We start from the raw sequence: 22,351 nt of genomic DNA, 5'->3' as shown, positions 1-22,351 counted from the left end.
GTTGGAAGAGCTTCCTATATCACTTCTTATAATGTAGACAAGTTGCCAATTCTCTATTTCTGTTTAAGAAAGTCTTTAATTTTTGATTTTTATGGTAATTGCTTTACTACTGAGATATGACTCATACCATATAATTCATTCATCATACATTTATCATTTAAAATGTGCATTGATTTTTAGTATGTTAACAGTGTCATGCCACCATCACCAGAATCTTAAATCCAGAACATTTTCATCTCCCCAAAAAGAAACTCTATACACTTATGAGTCACCCAAAGCCCTCATCCTTCCCAGCCCTAAGCAACTACTAAATCTGTTTTTTGTCTCCATAGATTTGTCTATTATGGACATCCCATATAAATGGAATCTTATAATACGTGTTTTTTTGTGTGTGTGTGACTGGCTTTTTTCACTTAGTCTAATATTTTCAGGTTTATCCATGTTTTGGTATGTATCAGTAATTCATTTCTTTATTGTCAGCTAATATCCCATTGTATTGGTGTACCACATTTTGTTTATCCATTTATCATATGATGTACATTTGGGTTGTTTCTACTCTGGCTATTATGACTAAAGTTGCTATGAACATTCATGTATGAGTTTTTGTGTAGACATCGGTTTTTATTTTCTTAGGTGTATATACTTAGGTGTGGAATTCCTGGTTTATATGGTAACTCAATATTTAATCATTTGAGAAACTGCCAGACTGTTCTCTAAAGTGGCCACACCAATTTACATTTCCATCATTGTCATATGAGGGTTCCAGTTCTTCCACATCCTTGCCAAAACTTTTTTTTATTATGGCCATGCTAGTGGGTGTGTAGCAGTATTTCATCATGGTTGTGATTTGCATTTTTCTAATGGCTAATGATGTTAAGCATCTTTTCATGTTCCTATTGGCCATTCGTATATCTTTGGAGAAATGTCTATTAAAAAATATTTTTATTGTGGTAAAATACAGGTAACAAAATATACTATTGTAACCATTTAAGAAATGTTTATCATGAAGAGATGTTGAATTTTGTCAAATGCTTTTTCTGTGTTGAGATCATCATGTGAGTTTTGTCTTTTATTCTCTTGATTTGTGGTATTAACGGATTTTCATATGTTTAAATCAGCCTTGCATTCCTGGGATAAATTCTACTTTGAGGAACTCAATCAAGGAAGAACTAATTAAATGATGACTCAATAAGTAAATACTTCTCTCCACTCTGTTCTTACTTGCATGGTTTCTGTGAAGTCAGATGTAACTCTTATCTTTGTTTCTCTTTAGGTAAGATGTTTCTATGGTTTTTTTTCAGAGTTTTTTATATTAGATTTTCTTTAGTTTGAAAATGATATGCCTAGATGTAGGTTTGTTTGTTTGTTTATATCTTGTATCTTTCCTGTTTTGTGTTTCTGAGCTTCCCGGATCTATGGTTTGGTATTTGACATTTATTTGGGGGAAATTCTGAATCATTGTTTCACATTCTGCTTTTGCTCTTTTTCCCTTCTGGTAATTTCATTACGTGTTTGCTACTCTTTTTGTAGTTGTCCCACAGACCTTAGATAGTTTGTTTTATTTTCAGTCTTTGTTTTCTTAATTTTTAGTTTTGGAAATTTCTATTACTATATCCTCAAGCTCAGATTCTTTCCTCAGTTGTGTTCAGTCTACTAATCAAAGACATTCATTTCCATTAGTTTTTGATCTCTAGCCTTTTTTTTTTTTTGGTTCTTTCATAGGATTTCCATCTCTGTTTATATTCCCCATCTGTCCTTGCATGCTATCTACTTTATCCATTAGAGCCCTTAGCATATTAATCACAGTTGTTTTAAATTCCCAGTCTGATAATTTCAACATCTCTGCTATGTCTGGTTCTGATGCTTACTGTCTGTTCAAATTGTGTTTTTTTGCCTTTTACTAAATGTCTTGTAATTTTTTCTTGGTAGAGAGACATGATGTACTGGGTAAAAGAAACTACTGTAAATAGGCCTGTTAGTAATATTCTGATAAAGTGTGTGGGGGGGTAGGTGAAACATTTGATAGTTCTATGATTAGGTCTCAGTCTTTCAGTGAGCCTGTGCCTCTGGACTGTGAACTTCACAAGCGTTTCTCAGGTTTTTTTCTTCCCCTTTAAAGGGTGGGACAGGTTAGCTACACTACAGTAGGTTGGAGTTTGGAATTTCCCTTTTTCCAGGTCAGTTAGACTGATCAGTTTAGGCTCTGGTTAACTAGTTTCTCCTAGGAGAGGCCTTGTTAAAAAGAACAGAGTACTCTGGCATATTTCAAAAATATTTTCTGTCCCCTCCCCCCACAGGAGGCTCGAGGATTTTTCCTCATATTTATTGTGAGAACCTGGTTGAGCTCTTAGAGGTAAAATTCACAAATGTGTGAGGGCCCCCTATAACTGAGTCCCCCTGGTGGTTTTAGCTTTTAGATTTGTTCACACTGAGCCTCTAGTCATTTTTGTTACAGTTTAGGTTTTCCTACTCTGGCACTGGTTTCTGTGGTAGTTGCCACAATTGAATCGCTGCTCTGATAAGCCATGACTCCCTGTATTCCCCTATCTCTATATCTTGGGGGCAGCAGTTTATCTTGGGTCCTCCCCTCTCAGGGGTCAAGTACAGTTGACTTTTCAGTCTATTCAGCTTTGTACTTATTGTTAGGATGGAGTGGCAACTTCCCAGTTCTTTACATGTAGAACTAGAAATTGGTGTGTAGTCTCCTTTATAGTTTTATTTGGCTTTTACTCACTTTATCATTTTTTATATGTCTTTATGATTAAGTTCAGAGCCTCTTGAGTTAACATGCCATTAACTATCACCTTGCTTTAGGCATCTAAGTCAGTGCTCTCATAGATAATAGCATAGTGTACATCTTTTTGTATATAGCACTTTTCTTCTTTTCACTGATTGCTTAGGGTAAATTCCCAGCAGTGGTATCACAATGCTCATCTATAAGGGTTATGACAGAGTGCCTTATTGCTTTCAAAGATGTTTTATAAAATTACATCGTAACTCGCAATATATAGGTATATCAGCTTTACCAGAGTTGCAGAGCTGTATCTGTTTTGGAAGAGAAAGTGCTTAGGAAAAGATTTAGGTGGGAAGATAACTTATCTTGTTTATTTTTTTGTTGAATGAAATGTTCTCTCTCAGCCATTTTAAATACTCAAAAATTATACAGGTTCTTTTGTCTTGTACTATCTAGTTTTGTGTTCTGGATTGTTAACAGTCTGCACATCTCAGTGGGAGGCTAACCTGAATGTTAGGAGATGTTAATCATCAATAAATTATGACCTGTGTAATGAGCTTCACACAACTTGTACACTCTCTGTGTTTAGCTTAGCAGAATCATTTGATAAGCTGAGTCGAGCCAGTTGAGTGGGAGATTCTAAGGTTGATACTTGCTGACATTTTCCTTAAGGGAACATGCTCCCAGGAGAGATTCCAGTTTGTTTTCTCCTTTCTTCTCATGGTTAGATTCTTATATAGTAGAGAGGTCAGGTAAAATGTTTTAGTTAACCATGGTGTTTATTGGACTTTAGTCTCAGATCATGGTTGATATGTGAAAATAAGAGAAGCTTTCGGTCAAGATGGCAGAGTAGGTAAACACTGTGCTTGCCTCCTCTCACAATCACATCAAAATTATAACTTAAACTACACAACAGCCATAATTGGGAGTCGCCTGAAGTATAGCTGAACATGTAGCTGGAGATATGCAGAAGAGCCCACCTTGAGACTGAATAATGTATGCCAACTGTAATTAAAATATAAAAAAATTATTAAAAAACGAGATTAAATAGTGAATGTCCTTTTAATTCTGATTTAATTCTATGAGTGGTTAAAATAAATTTGTAATGGTGACTTTGTCAAGTTATATGGCTATGTGCTGTCAGTAAACTATGAGTTAGATAATCTGAATTAAAGTTTTGGATTTCTTTAAATATATAACAACAAACAATTATTAATAGCAATAATTAATTATTGGGCACTTGTTATGTGCCAAGTAGTATTCAAAGTGTTTTACATGTATTATTTAATCCTCATAACAGCCTTAAGTATTACCTCGATTTTATGTGTGTGAATTAAAACAGGTTTTACAAAATCATGATATATATGTGAGAATTCCTCAAGTGAAGAGTGTATTTACTCTACATGTATGTCCACAGCAGATTAAAAGAAGCAGACTAAAAAGGGGGAGAGAGATTATCAGAGACCAGTACCAGTATCTAGGTACCAGAGGATAAGTAAGCTGCTCAAGATTGTACAACTAAGGAGGCATATTCAAACTTTAAGCTTTAACTCCAGGCAGTCTGGCTCTTGAGCTTCGTATGTACTAATAAACAGAATCACACTGTGTTACTGAGTTAAAGCTCTTGCTTTAATGGTGGGGCAGGAGGGCAGAGTCTGGAGAATACTTCAGTTAATGTAGCAAAGCCTCATCTCTCCAGACCTTTGGAGAATAGGATGTTTTGAAAAGCAGAGTACAACAAAGAACTCAGACTTAGTTTTGTATTACATGGTTTTTGGTTCTCTTAAATTGAACATAAAAGATGTAATCAATTTTTCTTTATGATGTAGTAACTTTGTTAGGAATGTCGATCTTTTTCATTTTAGCTAGTCTAGTGGTACATAGTGGTATCTCATTACAACTTGCATTTTCTTGATGACTAACGATCTTTTCATGTGCTTACTGTCATTCTGATATTTTCTTTTGTGAAGTATCTGTTCAAATCCCTTGCTCATTATTTTAAAAATTAGGTTGCTTGTTTTTTGGTCAAATTCTAGGATTTCTTTATATATTCTGGCAAGTCCTTATCAGATTATATGTATTGTGAATATGTTTTCCCGTTTGTGGCTTATCTTTTTATTTTCTTAACAAAGAGAAGTTTTAAATTTTGTGTTTTTTGTTTTTTGTTTGCTTTCATGCTTTTTTTCTTTCAAGATCTTGTCTAAGCAATCTTTGACTTATCCAAGGTTATAAAAATTTTCGCCTATGTTTTTTCTAGAACTTTTATAGTTTTAGCTTTTACATTTAGATATATGCTCCATTTTGAGTTAATTTTTGTATGTATTGTGAGGTAAGGGTTTTAAAATTAATTTTTTAATTATTAGGTCTCCAGTTGTTCTAGCACTATTTGTTGAAAGCCTGTCTTTTTCTTGTTGAAAATCACTCTGAATCTATTTCTGAATTTTCTATTATGTTTCATTAAACAAGCTTGTTGAGATTTTTATTGGGAGTGTGTTGAATTTATAAATCAATTTATGAAGAACTGGTCTTTTATTTTCTGAATTAGTTTGATTTTTAAAAAAATTTTTTTTATAGAATTCACCAGTGATGAATGACAGATGGCCCTGGGATTTTCTTTATGGAAAAATTTTCAGTTACAAATTCAATATCTTTAATAGATACCAGCTATTCAGATTTTTTGTTTCTTGTATCAGTTTTCATATAATTTGTGTTTTTCAGTGATTTTTGAGGGGATTTATTTCATCTAAGTCAGTGTTTCTCAGTCCTTTTTTCATTGTTGTTCCCCAAAGGATCCTTTTTAGACTTCTTTTCCCCAGCTATCCCATGAACTTTTATTACTGTAAGTAATGCTCTATATCCTTTTTATGCACTGATTATACATGTGTTTTATACATAAAGAGAGTAAGATTTTTTTCGACCTCCAAGAACCAATTCTTGCCAACTTAGAGGTCATAATCACCCCTATTGAGAATGCATAATCCAGGATGTCAAAATTATTGGCATTAAACTGTCCACATTCTTTCCTTATTATTCTTTTCATGAATGTAGAATCTGTAGTGATGTACCTTTTCTTTTATTTCTGATACTGTTAATTTGTGTTTTTTTTCCTTGTTAAATCTAGTTAGAGCTTTATAAATTTTATTCACCTTTGCATAGAACCAATTTTTTGTTGTTATTTTTTCTCTGTTGTATGTCATCTATTTTGTTGATTTCTGCTCTTTATATTTCTTTCTACTTACTTTGAGTTTCACTCTTTATTTTCTAGCTTCTTATAGTGGGAGGCTTGGGTCACTGATTTTACACTTTTCTAGTATAATCATGTAAAGCAATATATTTCCCTGTAAAAATTGCATTAGGTGCATCCCACAAATTTTGATGTTTTCATTATCATTAAGGTTATTTTAAATTCAGTTGAGTACACATTTTTTCTGCTTGGTTTCAGTTTTAGGGATCCCTCATCCTTACTGATTTTTATTTTACTGTTTAAAAATATGTATAACATTTACATAATTCTGAGTTTCAAAGATATACAGAAAGGTATAGTTCTTGTTTCCAACTACCTGTAGGTAACCACTTGGTTTAGTTTCTGACTTATCCTGCTTGTGTCACTCTTTGCAAAAATAAATAGGTATATGTATTTAAAAAAATTTCTCCTTTCTTACACAAAAGGTAGCATACTATATGTACCTACTCTTTTGTACTTTGCTGTATTTTAACTTAACGTTATATTGTTGAAATCATTTATTCCTGGTCTATAGATGTATTTCTTACTCTTTTTTTTTCTTTTTTACAGTTATTTGTATGTATACCAGAGTTTATTCAAGCAATGTCCTATGTAGGTCATTAAGTAGATTCCAGTGTTTTACAAATTCAAGCAATACCGCAGTGAAAAATGTAGCGCATTTTTATGTTTCTTTTAATTGGAAGCATCTTTAGAATAAATTGCTAGAATTGGAATTGCAGGGTCATATATGTAGTTTTTTAGACTTGCCAAAATTCTCTCCATAGACATTACACAAAATGGCAGTATTCTGTCATTTCTTTTATATTTTTATTAGCTGGAATGATTCGAGAAACTTCTCTTTATCTATTTGGTTACCCAGTAGTATAGCTTGTGTTGGAAGGGTAGGACAAAAGCTTGATTTTCTTTCTTTTTTTTTTTTTTGATTCTCTATTCTTTTATTTAACAGTTTTCAGAATGACTGATTAACATTCTTCAACAATGACCAATTTTTTAAAAAAGTATCAATTTGAATGCATAGATTCAAACATATTTAATATTTTTAATTCACTGCATTCTTATTTTTATTGATGTTGCATTTCCATTTTTGGCCAGCGAGAACCTTTTTAAATTGGCTCTTAAGTTCTTTTGATATCATCCTAGTAGTGTCCGATAGATTTCTTTGCTCATGCATATGTCAGATATTCTAGCTCATCTTCCACATTTCTAGCTTTAGACTTGGAATCAGTCATTTCTCCAAGGTACCCTCATTACTTTTAATGGGAAATAGTATCACATTCTGGTCAGTAGGGATGGTTTTTTCGACTGGGTAATTAAGAGGATTCTGATAAATAAAAATAGTCTGGTTAAGTGTTGAACATAAAGTGGTGTGATATGTAGCAAAAAGTCCTGGAGTGGAAGTCTGTTCCTCTGTTTATTTATTCACCAAATATTTGAGTATCTACTAGGTGCCAGGCACTCTGTTAGTTGTTGGAGATACAACAGTGAACAAAACAGGCAAAAACTCTGCCTTCACGGGAACTCACAATCTAGTTAACCCAGGATTCTTGTAACTTCTGATACTGATCTTGGCCAGCACCTTACCTTTTGGGGCTTTCCACATTTATAAGATTATAAACTTGTACTAAATGGTCTGTAGTGTCTTCACTTGAAAAGTTTAATAATTCTATTCCTTGCCTTCATGTTTACTCAATGTTTGTGGTGTCCCTCCCTTCTGTTTCTCTATCCTCTTACAGAAATGACAGAAGAAGAACAGTTTGCTCTGGCTCTCAAAATGAGTGAGCAGGAAGCTAGGGAGGTGAACAGCCAGGAGGAGGAAGAAGAAGAGCTCTTGAGGAAAGCCATTGCAGAAAGCCTGAATGTAAATATGCTGTGTTGAAAAGTTTGTGAGGCATGATAAACAGCATTATTTTACTTCTGTGGTGTTATGATTGCATCAGGAACTAGCTATAATAGTTCATAGGGTTTTCAACTAATATTTCCCATAATAATTTTCAGAGCCCATGTTGAATTGTTGGTGAACCCAATTTGAAATGTTTTTGTTAATTCTATATGAAAGAGTTTTCTTCCACCTTACAGGTTTTCAGTCCATGGCTTAAGAGAGACATTGTAGTTGGCAGCTTCTGGAAAGAGTTACCATTACCAAGAAACCAAAAGGGGCAAGATAAGGTGCTTACCCTCCCCGGTTTTATGGGGAGAGCAAAGGGAATGAGAATCAGAGGTGGGTTTTGGAGAGAAAGAATGGGTAGTTTAAATTTTTTTCAAATAATGTTAAATTGTGATTCGAATATGTGTAATTAAAGTTGTTTTAAATGTGAAAGATATTTGTCAGTTGCAGGTCCTGAGCTGTTTATGCCATCTACTTCTCTATGTTAGAAAAGGGTTTAGTATAGTGATCTAGTACAGCACTTTGCACATAGTAGGCATTCAGTACACATTGTGGAATTCATTTGAGTAGAGCATCTACATTTTAAAGAGGAGAATCTCTCAGGGACAGTGGCCTTTCCTTTTTGTCCTTCCTGTGACCCTTCATGTATAGTTATTTTAATAATAAACCTGGTCTGGTGTGGGATCACTTGTTTCAGAGTTGCCGGCCTTCTGATGCTTCTGCTACCAGATCTCGACCTCTGTCCACTGGACCATCTTCACAGTCCCACCAAGAGAAAACCACAGACTCTGGGACCACTGAAGGCATGTCTCCCTGTTCTGACTCCTTGCACTCATCAAGTATAACCATATCACAGGGATCTCATGCTAAGAATAGATATATAGAAATTCCCAAAATCCCTTTGGTGGTATTAAAGAGATATAATCAAAAAGTAGTTGAGATCTCACTAATATCTAGGATACTTTTATCTCCAAGGAAAAGCCAACATTTGGTTAAACCCAAAGAAGAGCCTTTTCTTTTTTACCCACATTATATAATTCTTGGTAAGTGAGAACTTACCAAGCCCTCTTAATAAAAATACAGTTTGTCCTTAGCCCTACTTTTTCTCAAATACCTACAGGCACATGGCAGCTGGTACCTCCATCACTGTTTAAAGGCTCATATATCAGTCAGGGAAACGAGGCTGAGGAAAGAGAGGAGCCTTGGGACCACACTGAAAACACTGAAGAGGAGCCGGTCTCTGGCAGCTCAGGAAGCTGGGACCAGTCAAGCCAGCCAGTGTTTGAGAATGAGAACGTTAAATGTTTTGACAGATGTACTGGCCACTTGGCTGAGCACACACAGTGTGGGAAGCCACAGGAAAGTACTGGGAGGGGTTGTGTTTTTCACGAAGCTGCCCAGGGTAGGGGGGACACATCTAGGCACGGTTTGCCTACCTCAGTAGATGCCAAAGGTCTCCAGGACAGTGGGGGCACTGTGCACTACTTCTGGGGTATTCCATTCTGCCCTGCCGGAGTGGACCCTAACCAATATACCAAGGTCATTCTCTGCCAGTTGGAGGTTTATCAAAAGAGCCTGAAAATGGCTCAAAGGCAGCTCTTTAAGAAAAAAGGGTTTGGGGAACCAGTGTTACCTAGACCTCCTTCTCTGATCCAGAATGAATGTGGCCAAGGAGATCAGGCTAGTGAAAAAAATGAAGGCATCTCAGAAGATATGGGAGATGAAGACAAAGAGGAGGAGAGGCAGGAGTCTAGGGCATCTGTCTGGCACTCAAAAATCAAGGATTTCCAAGAAAGCCCAATTAAAAGCTTGAAAGAGAAACTTTTGTTGGAGGAAGAACCAACAACCAGTCATGGTCAGGTAAGGGCCAGTGATGCTGTGATTAAGGATGATTTATTCACAGATTAAACAAAAATTTTAGCTATTTGTTCTTTTTGTCGTCTTTCTCCCCTTATTTTTAACAACACATGCTCACTATAGAAAATTAGGAAAGTACAGGAGTGTAAAGAAGAAAAAATTATCCATAATCTCAGCACCAAGAAACAATCATTTCTATGCATATAAAAATATTTTTTTCTTTTTAATCTTTTAACAAAATGAAGACTCTTCTGTTTAAGCTTTGTTCCTTTCCCCTGCTTAATAGTTTGCCTTAGATCTTTTCCTATTTATTAACTATCCTTAAAAACATTCTATATCATATAGATGTGCCATGATTAATTTTTTGTTTTAAAATTTTTCTAAAAAGTTTCTGAATGTATAATAATGTTCACATGGCTCAAAACTCAAAAAGATACAAAGTCTGTCTCCTATCCCACTCCCCAGCTAACCAGTTCCAATCCCTGGAGTCAACCTTTATTGCTAGTTTCTAGTGTATCATTCCAAGATATTTTATGTAGTGCAAGCAACTTCTTTTACATAGATCTCAACATACTCTACACATTATTCTGTACCTTGCTTTTTTCATTTAGTAACTCTATGAGATCATTACATAACACAATATTAATAATTTCTTTTTTTTTTTGGAAGACACTCTGAGTTTATTTTATCCATTGCTTCTATTGGTGGATATTTAGGTTATTTCCAATATTTTACTATTACACTACTGCAGTGATTATTCTTATATAGAAGATGTTTCATTCACATGGGAGATGTTTGTAGAATAATTTGTCGTAGATGTAATTGATGGATCAAAGTATATATGCATTTTCAGTTTTGTTAGCCATTGTCAAATTGCCTTCCAATGAGGTGGTATAAATTTATACTCACTGCAATGTGTAAGTCCAAGCTTCCCCATACCCATACCAATAAAGTATTATCAGGACCTCTTGATCTCTGCTAATCTGAGAGATGAAAAGTATTATCTCAAATGCAGTCTTAATTTGCATATTTCTTATTATGTGTGTAGTTGAGACTCATTTGTATTTCCTTTTCTGTGTTTAGATATTATGTGCATTTTTCTTTTTAAACACTTTTTTCCTTAGTTTGTAGGCATTCTTTGGGTATTAGGGAATCTTTGTGTATTAGGGAAAGGGGTCCTTTGTGATAGGAAGTACAGATAATTTTCCAGTTTATTTTTTCTCCCACATAATGGTTGATTTCCAATTTTGCTTGTGATTTTTTGTAATTTACTGAAAACAGTCCCTTGTTTGGGGACATTTAGGTTGCTTTTTTAGTCTTTTTCTGACATACCTAGTTTATATTATATATAAAAGCTTATATTCAATTTTTCTCTGAATACTAAAAAAGCAATCACATTTCAAACTCTTTATAAATATAAAGAATATTTTGTTTTATGACTATACTATTTCTGTTATAGGATTCTCAATTTTTGGCTTTATTTTGGTGTTATCCTGTTCTGTCTATGATAAAGATTCAAGAAATGGTAGCCATGAGAAATTTCATAGCATAGTATAGAAAGCATGAATTTGGAGTTGGAATTTTGACTTTTTTGTTTTTGTAACTGTACTTTTGAGCAAGCCATTTAACCTCTGAGTCTCAGTTTTTACATCTGTAAAATAGAAAGTCATAATTTTTGAATAGTTTTATGATTAAAGTAAATTATATAAAATGCCTAGTATAATACTTAGGACACTCAGTAAATGGTAGTTCGCTCTTGGGGACCAGGAGGTTAGTCATTCAGCATTCCTATGGGGATCTTCTTCCCTAGGATCCTTCTTCATCCACATTATGGAAAGATTGTTAGATGGATGAGAAAGCAGTTTTCTTAACAATTCTAGAGACTTGCCTCTTTTCCAAAGGAAAGTTAAGTTACGCTTGTGATAACATGTGTTGTTTCTTAGTTCTTTGCAATTTAGAGATGCTTCCCCTTAAAAGTATAAATTAACTCCACAGAGTGAACACATGACTTACTGTAATTCATGTTGTTAGCCTGAAAGATACCAGGGTTGAGTTCCAGAGCATACACTTGTGTCAGGTTCCAAGGTTTGAAAGCAGTGCCTTTGGAATAGCTTAGACATGGTCAGAACCTAGTGGCTGGCTGCTTTGAAGTTTTCTTACTTCATGGACAGGCCACCAAATACTGCAAATAGTATTATTAATTGCTACTGTTTGGCTACAACAAACCAAATCAAGCTAGGTTAATTAAAAAGAGGACTTTATCATAAGGAAACAGAGTGCCTCATAAATTCTAGAACAGGACGGTAACCAAGCCTGGAGAAGGTACTGGGTCTAGAAAGCCATCTGTAATTTTTCTGTATCTCAACGCTGTATTGTATCTGCTTCATTTTTCTTCCTACATACTGTCTTCCTTTGCTTCTCTGTTTCATGTGGTAGGTAGAAAACACTGAATACAGGTTACAGGAGATTTACTCTCTTCTAGTTCCAATTTCAAATTTCTGGGAAAGGACTTATGGCCCATTTGGGGTTAATAGCCCTTACTGGCCCTGTTGGCTATGGCCTGAAGGAGGTATGTGTCAAATTGTACAAATGGCAATGAGCCTACTGGTATAATGCAGTGGGAGGGGTGAGGGGCGGTCCTCAGTTAAAGGAGACCTGGACAACAACCTAGTAAGTATCCAGTGTAGTCATTAAAATTAATTTTAGATATCACTTAGAACTATTGAAAAATACTGAAAAGTTTGAAGAATCAAGTTGTAAGCATCCACAGTCATACCATCCAGTGATATGTTCCTTCATTTTTTTCTATACCTTTTTTTTGTATGCTTTAGGTGATATTTTTATATTTTTGCATTTTAAAGTTAACATTTTATAAACATTTTCTTATAATGTTAAAATTATTTATAGATTTCATTTTTAATGACTACCTAATGTCCTGGCCTATGAGTTTACCTTAAATATTTTAACTATTTTTTTATGGCTGGATATTTTTGGTTGTTATAAACATCTTTCTAAATAAAACTTTATTTAGGAGTAGTGTCCTTAAGAATAGGGAACCAGAAAAATTCTTGGTTACAAGAGTTATGAACATTATAAAAAGACCTGCTATTTATTGCCAGATTGCTTTTCAGAAAGGTTGCTCAAATTTTATTCCTTCCTTCCAGCAGTGTATAAGAATGCCTACTTCATTGCATCCTTGCTAACACAGAATAGTATCTTTAAAAAACAGACAAACTTAATAATTTTATAGGCAAATAATGAAGGTGTTAATGATTGTAATTTCACCTCTTGATCTTTTGCTTTCAGGAACTGTGGGTAGAAGTTATGTTTTATTAAACATTTTATATTGATTTTGGCTTTGCTGGAGCTGCCCACATTTGAGACTTGGTTGTATTGAGATAGCAAGACAGTCCCAGAAATAGGGACTCAGAAAAACATTCACCCTGGGGAAAATTGCTTAGTCTATATGAAGGTTATAAAAGCTTTAGAACTAGACAAAAACTGCTTTCTGGCATTAGCGAGATAATAGAGAAGTTGTCAGTGCAGATGGAAAGGTCATCTTGATGACCATACAGCAGGAAGATAGAGGGATAGTATATCTATATGGTCACTACTTCAGTGTCTGATCCTTAATTTTTCAGTTCAGATACTGGAATTTGTTTCCCAGAAATGACCAAATTGTGTAGGGGTGTGAGAACTGACTTTGACTAACCAAACTTCAAGCTGACATGTACACCAAATGACAGTTTATTAATTTATTATGGAAGAGAGATGTTTTCTGTGACCCTAGTACTCAGGTCCACCATTTACTGTAACTCCTTCTAGAGTGAGGTATATGGAAGGCTGAAATAGTAATCAGAAAATAGAAATTTTAAGGGATGATTCAGTCTGTGGGAAGACTTGATAAGCTACCAGTGCTTGACAACAGAAGACATTTCTGTAGTGACCAGATGATGTGTCTGTTCACCTTAACTTCCTAGGCCATGATATTGAAGACACTGCTTGATTCTGGATCTTTGGTTTTTCTTTTTAAATTTTTTGCAAACTATTCTTTTTGTATTAACATTATTTCTTTAGACAGAGTGTTTTGTCTTGATTTGGCCACAGTTTCCTTCAGGTTACATTCCTAGTATGCTTGAGGTTTAAGTTTAAAAATTAAAAATGATTTATTGAAATGAAGACAGACGTTCTTGGGATACATTGAAGTGGTTGGGAAGATCATTTGAGTAAACAACCTAACAGTAGCAGTTAGAGCATGGATTTTGGAGTCAGATCCCAGTTCCACTATTCAACAACTCTGATTTTCAGCAAATTATTTAACCTGTCAAGAGTTTTACTTTCCTCATTTCTAAAATAATTTAATAGTTTTTGCCTCAAAAGTTTCTTGTGAGGATTAAAGGAGATAATGCATGTAAGTGATTAGCATGAGCCTGGGATTAATAGGTGTATACTTATTATTTTTTTTAAACTTTGGGAAAGATAGAGACATGCTTTTAGCCTAAGATAGAGGTGGAGGTATCTTAAAACTTAGTGTCCTGATTACTTCTGAAGCCCAAGGCTTAGTCAGCAAGTCATTCTAAGGAGGTAAAATTCTATTAAATAGACACTAGATGTCAGTATTTACTTTTTTTTTTTGTGCTTTTAGGAATGAAAGTTTTGTCACTACTTGAGTTCAAACAAATAGATGAAGTATTTATTGCTGTTGTATTTTATTTCTTTGGACGGTTTTATTCAACTCTATTTTTTATAATGGCTACATTCTTGATCATTGTACAGTTTTATCATCCCTTTGATTGAAGGGCTTCCTGGTTTTTAGTATATTTCATCATTTACCTGAGTGGTAGAGAGATGCCTGACTTTTTGAGGTTATTTATATCCTGTTAGGAGACCCTGTAGACTTCAGTCAGTAAGCTTTTCTATTGGAAGAAACCTCACAGCCCAGGCACTTACTCAGAAGTCCACCTGTGTCAGCAGTAGCTGCTTTTTCTGAGTTCCTTTGTGCACCTACATTTAATGAGTTGACATTTGGACCAGCTCTACCATTAATCACAGAAAATAATCTTTTCCTTATTCAGTTCCTATTTGCTACATTTCTTAAAAGATGTTCCTGTAGCCAGATACTAAAATCATTTCCTCATTTCTAGAATAATTTAATAGTTTTTGCCTCAAATCATAGTGGCAGATTTGTAGCAAAAGGAGTTTTTATAACTTTCCCTTTAGGATGTTCTATGTTATAACTTGGTTGTGCCTAGAGAAAGTCATGGAGTGTTTTTCCCAACTCAGTATTTCCATTGAAAACTGGACTTTATATTTTCTCCTTCCACAACAAAAGCTTTATAACTGCTTTTCTGAAATCATAATTCATTTGACTCACCAATTAATATTTCAGGCAAAGTGCTGTTGAGTTTTACAAAGCGTATCTCATATCTCGTTTAATTCTCACAATAACATTCTGTGAGGCAATTGTTAATACTCATTTTAAGACGAAACATTCAGATGTGACTTACCCAAGATTACAGAGTTCATAGGTGATTCATCTGTGATTTAAATCTCAGTCTTCTCACTCCACAGGATATGCTCTTTTTTTATTGAAACTTACTGACTTAATGTTGTGTTTTATTCTTATTGCTACTTGCTGATGATAATGTTGAACAATTAATTTTTTTAAAAAGAAGAGAAACTTTAGTTCATCTTTGCCTGCATATTTAGAATGTTACGTATTTCTTTGCAGTCTTCCCAAGGGCTATTTGTTGAAGAAACTTTTGAAGAAGGAAACTCTGTACCTGTCTCACAAAGGTAAGATTATATGTTGTTACAGGTCTCAATTCTTCTCTGGTGCCAGAATAAGAGAGATGAACCACATGAATGAAACTGTATGGAGACAGTTTGCCAGGGATTTTTAAGCTCTTTTATAAACACAGACTAGGAGAAATCATTATCGCCCAGTTCTCATATATGCATCTCATAGAAGCCCAGAATATTTAAGTAGAAGAAATCTTGGTTTTTCTTGTCACAAATCCCTTTTACACTGTTCCTGGAAAGTGGTTACATCAAGCTACTCTCTAACTATGTTAGGGTCCTATGCCTGTTTGAAGACTCTAGACTGATTTTTTTTTATGGTCCTTCTAGTTCTCCTATCCCCTTTGTTCCCTCTGCTCGTTTATTTTATATACATATCCAAACCATATACATTTTATAAGTCTGCTCTTAAGACTTAACCTCCTCTTTGAAGCCTTCATATTATTCAGGCCACACAGAACCCTGTCCTATGCCACTTTTAATCCGATTGTATCACATCTTCCTTTTAAATGGTTGTATTTGCATTACTTCCTCAATCTGGATCGTTGATTGATGGGTTTACTTCTTAGGTATTCTCAGTTTAACAATATATAGTAGTTGATTGGTTACAAACTGTACTATTAACTGGATCAGGCTTCTAATTACTTTATCCAATAGTTGATCTTTGGGGATTACTCAAGAGCTTAATCTTATGTCGAGTGACCTTCATCTCCCATATGGAAATTGAGGTCTGATTGCCATTTGCTGTAATTTAGTTGGTGTTCTTAGGCTTTTTGTTAAGTTAATAGTACTAAGTATTTCTTCCTGAATTTAAAAATATGGCTTTGGTTTGATTTTCTTGTTGTTAAGACAGTTTTGGAAGTGGTTTTAACTGGACTAGACCTTCCGCTTCCTGCAGGCCTCTCTGCTTTGTTGTAATGAGCCTTGTGCAGAGCAGATGTAGGTTTTAATAAATGATTATACACTTTGTCACCAGGAGAGAGTTGGAATTGCAGGCAATGTGGTTTGACTTCAGATTGATTAGCCCATTTTATAAATGTCAGCAAATTGTTTCATGATGGACCCTTTGAATAGAGCCCTAATGTTACCTGCAAAGTAAACTATGTCTGGCTTGAGTTTATAACAAATGCTATGAGATGTTTTATTTAGAGAGAGAAATCACTTGTGGTTTCCTATCAGGATTTAGTTATTTATCATGAATCGGTGGGTATTTCTTCCTCTCTATAGTTCTTGGTTGATGTGAGGATTTGCGTCCTCTTGCATACTTGATCAAACTAATCGTAAAGCTCTATGAAGCATGAGGGGGTTAGCTTGGATGCTCAGATCTCTCAGTCACATGTTCCTGTGTCAGGAAGAGACTGTACTCCATGAACAGGCAGGGTAAACCAGAAGGTCGGATGAGGGGAGCCATTGTGTGCACAGATTTTTGCTGTAGGCGGTTTGGAATTGTATCTTATTTTTGTTGCTTCGAAAGCCACATCTTGAGATAAAGAGGAAATTTAGCTGCAAGGTGCAGGAAAAGCTAATGTGTTGTCAGGAGAATCACCATATCTTCTGTTATGAGTTTACAAATCTCTAGCCTTCATTCAGAAGGCTGAGATAGAGACTATAAAACACCTTTGACATCCTTGTATCAGAGTGGAGTTTTTGTCTTCTGTGGTATTCATAGATAGTTCTTACCCTCAGCCTTCCTTTATGAAGACTCCAGAAAGGGGTTCTTTTCATTGAATGATTTCACTGGAACCAAAGTTGTAAGCATGTTTATTTCGTCTATTTCTGGCCTGGAGTTTTTACTACTGATTCTTTGTTTCCTTGTTGTGCTTTTATAGTATTGGACAGAAGGTATCAGATTACCTGTGGCTCTGTGAACAACTTATTGCTTTTGGTCCTGTGTTCTGGTTTATTTTACTGGGAATTCACTTGGGGTTTGGTTCTTTTTCAGCATTACTGCTTTGACCAATAAGAGAAGCTCAGTCCTTATGTCAGAGGATTCTGCAGAGGAAATCACTGTGTGTCCCGGTAAGCACCTCACTGTGATTTTACAGCATTTCTGATCCCTCGCTGTCTACCTTTTTGTGCATATTAATTTTTATGACTTTTTCAACCTACTCCCAGGGGATTTATGCATGATCGATATGTGTGTGTGTATATCTTCACATACATACATATGTATACACATATGCATATACATGCTTTTTTAAAATTGTTATTGGCTCTGATTTTCAATCTTTTCTCTTAGAGATATTTGAGGTTTTGAAATTAACTTGGCTCTTTTGTCTGTCTGTTTACCAGCTTCATCAGTTATGCAGCAAAAGCATCAGGAATAGCATTTAATTGTACATTCAGAGCCAAGATAATTTTATATTTTGGTTTATGGATTCTCAAAGTTGGGCTGTCTTCACATGCCTGTCATTTAGCATGCTTTTCTCAAGAGCTTTTACTAGTTTGTTTCACATTGCCATTCACAGAATATTACAAAGGAAGGGGTCCCAACCCCTGGGCTGTGGACTGGTACCAGTGTGTGACTTGTTAAGAACCAGGTCTCACAGCAGGAGGTGAGAGGTAGGCAAGCAAGTGAAGCTTCATCTATATTTGCAGTCGCTCCCCAGCGCTAGCATCACAGCCTCAGCTTCACCTCAGATCATCAGGCATTAGATTCTCATAGGAGCACCAGTCCCTGGTGCCAAAAGGGTTGGGGATCGCTAAATAGGGAATCAAGAAATTGAATATTGTGCACAGGTCTGTCATTGACTTATATTTTAACTCAGACACTTAACCTGGTTAAGTACTGTACTTTGTGTTTTCTTAATCGTAGAGATGAAAAGACGTACCTTTCTTTAGGTACAATAGCTGTTCATTCAAAGATGCATATGAATAGATTTTGATAAACAAATAATTTTAAGTGAACAAAGATACCCACTATTCAAGAGAACTCTTGAGTTGAATCACTGTATACTACGAAGAATTATTTTGTGATATGAGCCACTACTTTCTAAGGAATTTGTTCTAGCTTGTATTTTCTTTTTGGCTTTTCTTAAAAGTAGGGCCTATTATATTTCAGTAACCTCATTCATGTGAGATTGAAGGACTTCCTATTAATGTTTAAACTCTTTGAGCAGCAGATGTTGTACAGACGTTACTATAAGTTATATCTAGTTTTCCCTTTGGTCTCATATAACCTGTTAGGGTCCGAAAGACTCATATAAACTAAGTTTGAATTTCTGTGGGGAAAAACTTGAAAGAAACCAAAATAAGAAAATTATGAAGGGCTGCAAATATTTTAAAACTTTTGGCAGCATGTCATAATGGTCTTCCTTATTTTTAAAGTTTAACTATGTTGGTTTTTATTGAAAGTGGTTTCTTAATTCATTTGAAATGTATTTGGATACCTGAGAGACCCAACTATCAAGTGCTCCAGTTTCGGCAGGAGCAGTCAGGAATGCTGTGCCATCTTTGTGAAAAGAAAGCTCTACCCGCTCTCTGTCTGGGACTGCTGATTTATACCATCCTGCTTGGAAGTCACTCAGTCTGTTTAGGATGATGGCATATGATGTCACCCTCGGATCTTATGCAGGAAGAACCTATAAATAACAATAATCTTGAAAGCCCTAGTTAATGAGAGAGGAAAAAGCAAATGCTTCATGACTGTGTTTAGATAACTTTTATGATCATGACTTGCTGTCATTAGCTTGCTAATTAAATTAAGTCCAACTATTTGCTGACATAAACCACTTCTAAGAGAGATTGCAAAAGGTTTCCATTTTGCTACAAAAGTGTAACTCCTCCATGGAGCTGGACTCCTGAGTCTCTATGTAATTCTTCTAAAAATATAATTTAGAAGCTATGCATCTAAATTGTCCAAAAATTTTATTCTAAATAGTTGAAACACAGATTGAATGCAGTAGTTCATCTTACTTGTTTCATTTTACATGTTTCTGACAGTTCCAGGAGTCTGATATGCAAAATTATAACATCTTTTTAGAGTTATTGACTTGTCGAAAAAAGCAGAATTATAGCCTTATGCCCATATTGTGCATGATACTAGCATTGTTTATTTCTAAGAAACTAATGCCCTCTTACAGTGTCTTTATAGTTGAATATTTCAGCCATTCACAGTAAAGCTTAATTAAAGACTTATTATTACAGTAGTGCAAGCAGTGAGTGGCTATTATTTTTTAATAGACCGAATATCTTTTTTAATAATCTCTCTCAGGGAAACTTGACAAAGAAGGTTTTGAAGTTTATGCACTGTAATCCTTTTTCCAAGAAGGTGGTAAAATCATTGTGTATTCAATTTTCAAAAAATTAAAGATTTATTAAAACATAGTTAACACTAGAAATGTATTTAATTTTTATTTGATATTTGAGAAGATACCTCAATATCTTATGGGTACTTTATGTGCCCAACATTGGCCGGCCATTGTATGTGTGAAGCACAGAAGTACCAGTTAGATGTATGGTGTAGATAACAGAAAGCTTACTGGCTATGTGTCCTGAGATAAATTTCTTTTCCAGATTTATTGTCCTTCTTTGAAATATAGTTACTCTTCTTTTATTATATTAAGAGGTAGAGGTCTAGACCAGAGATTGGCAAAGTTTTTCTATAAAAGACTAGATAGTAAATATTTAGGCTTCGTGGGCCATACAGTCTCTGTTAAAACCATTCAACTCTGCCATTTTAGAGGAAAACAAACAAACAAACAAAAAACCTTAGACAATGTAAAGAAGAATGAGTATGGATGTGTTTCAATAAAAATTTATTAACAAAAACAGGCAGCTTGCTGGATTTGGCCCACGAGCTATATAGTATGCTGACCCCTGGACCTGTGAGACTGTGAGGGACCCCATATTATATCTCCATGTTGCTAGTAGCTTCACATTGCCTGGAACTTGTTGTTGAATAAATACTTGTTCAGGTACTATCGAATGAATAGATGCTGCTTAAAGAATATATTATCTTTGTTGGGAGTATATTTTCTACTTCTGCTTCAAGTGTTTGTCTCTAATCATCCCTTTAACCTTAGAACTAACATTGACAGATTTTTGTTTTCTGTCAAAGTAAATATACTTTAAAACCACAAGTATGATGTAAAGAAGCCAAACTGATGAATGGATAAATAAACTGCGATATATCCATACAATGGAATACTACTTAGCAGTCAGAAGGGATGAACTACTGATAAATGTAACAACATGGATGCTTCTCAAACACATTATCCTAAATGAAAGAAGACACAAAAGATGACATACTGTATGACATTTTAGAAAAGGCAAAACTATAGGAATGTATAGTAGATTGGTCATTGCAAAGAGCCAAATGGGAGGGTACACTTTTGGGGTCCTAGAAAGGGAGAACTTTTTGGGATGCTGGAAATGTTTTATATCTTGATTGTGGTGGTAATTACATGGTATAAATGATACCATGTATAAATTGTATATATTTGTCAAAACATCGAATTATATACTGAAAATCGGTGAATTCTGTTGTACGTATATTATGCCTTACAAAGCTTTAAAGAAGAAACAAGCTAGATCTGTCTTGCCACCACAATATTAGTATACCTTAAGCTTTAGGGGACATAGTAAATTTAGGAAAATTAACTATGAAAATACAAAATGAAAGTTAATGAGATTTCAATTTTTTAATTACAGAGACACAGCTAAGTTCCCCTGAAACTTTTGACCTTGAAAGAGAAGTCTCTCCAGGTAGCAGAGAGACCCTGGATGAAGTAAGAATTATAATGGCAGATGAAGAGGTGAATATTCTCTATAATTTTTTTCAGTGTTTTCTTTCTACTGCTAGTCCTCTGATGCTACATTGACCTTGGCTAAAAAGATTTAGGTGGCAGAGCATTGTAGCTTTTGGAATACTTATCCTGTCAGAGATTCTTATAGTTAAGATCAGTTCAGCATTGTTTCTAAAAATAGCAGTAGTTACCATTTCTTGAGTACTTTAATATACTTTATTATTTTTATTTTTGATGGGGAAATGGAAGCTTAGGATATTTAAGTAATTTGTTCAAATTCAAACTGCTAATAATGGTAGAACTAGAATTTGAACACTGATTTGTCTAAAGTCTGGAGTATTTTCTATTATATACTGAAATAGCAGAGATGAAGTGTCTTGGAAATCATCACTATATTATGAGAGAAATATCAGCCCTAGACATGATCAGAAATGCAGAGTCAGAACATGACTGTGATAAAATAAGCAAATGTCTATTTGCAGTATTACCTTTCCTGACTTCACATATCTGACATTAACCATAAAGCTGATTGATACAAGGTCATACATCTGGGTAAGGTTCTCAGTGTATATTTTTTATATTGAGACTGAAAACATTTAATTATCAAGAATTCATTTAATGAATTTAAAGTCTTTAAAATCTGTTGTTGTGTAAAGCAGTCTGAGAATTAAACTAATGTTTTTGTGGAAATAAAGATTTTGGTTACCTTTGTAAATACTATTTTATCCTGAGTACCTTAAAGGGCTACATCTCTTATTCCTTTTTATACTCTAGGTTTTTTGAAAACAGCTTTAACAGTAGAAGTTAGGTCCCTTCCCTAGTTTCTGCGCAGCAGGTAACTGGATAGGAATTCTGCTTTCACGAATCATGTGCACTGCTTGGTTCCCTGGAACCTGATCTGTCACAACTGACAGACCAAGATTCCCTGATACCAGTGGTGGTTGAAAAGATGATGACACTCCCTGCAGCAGAGTGACTGAGGACAGACCCTGCTAGATAAATGTTGAAATGGCCCCAGGTCCAGTGGCCTCAGGTCCTTTTCCTTGGGAGGGGCCAGAACCTTCCAAATGGGGATGGGGAAAGAG

General features: G+C 34.9%; 1 protein-coding gene across 9 annotated transcripts in view; it reads left to right on the top strand.

Annotated features, from left to right (window-relative positions):
* Window positions 1-22,351, top strand: part of UIMC1 (ubiquitin interaction motif containing 1) — a 109,441-nt gene that overhangs the window by 59,274 nt on the left and 27,816 nt on the right. For 6 of the 9 annotated variants that reach the window (XM_015598043.2, XM_015598044.1, XM_015598042.2 and 3 more), the window contains 7 exons: window positions 7,712-7,836; window positions 8,055-8,144; window positions 8,561-8,666; window positions 8,984-9,723; window positions 15,452-15,516; window positions 17,462-17,538; window positions 21,172-21,275. In XM_015598043.2, coding sequence (XP_015453529.1) covers window positions 7,712-7,836; window positions 8,055-8,144; window positions 8,561-8,666; window positions 8,984-9,723; window positions 15,452-15,516; window positions 17,462-17,538; window positions 21,172-21,275 — 1,307 coding nt within the window. The remainder of the gene's footprint in view (window positions 1-7,711; window positions 7,837-8,054; window positions 8,145-8,560; window positions 8,667-8,983; window positions 9,724-15,451; window positions 15,517-17,461; window positions 17,539-21,171; window positions 21,276-22,351) is intronic. The other 3 variants (XM_025040676.1, XM_025040675.1, XM_025040677.1) reach the window with 3 other exon arrangements.

This window comes from Pteropus alecto, unplaced genomic scaffold, assembly GCF_000325575.1.
Source record: "Pteropus alecto unplaced genomic scaffold, ASM32557v1 scaffold78, whole genome shotgun sequence".
NCBI classification, from domain to species: Eukaryota; Metazoa; Chordata; class Mammalia; order Chiroptera; family Pteropodidae; genus Pteropus; species Pteropus alecto.
The sequence above is the reverse complement of the archived record's forward strand: the minus strand, read 5'-3'. Positions and strand labels throughout refer to the sequence as shown.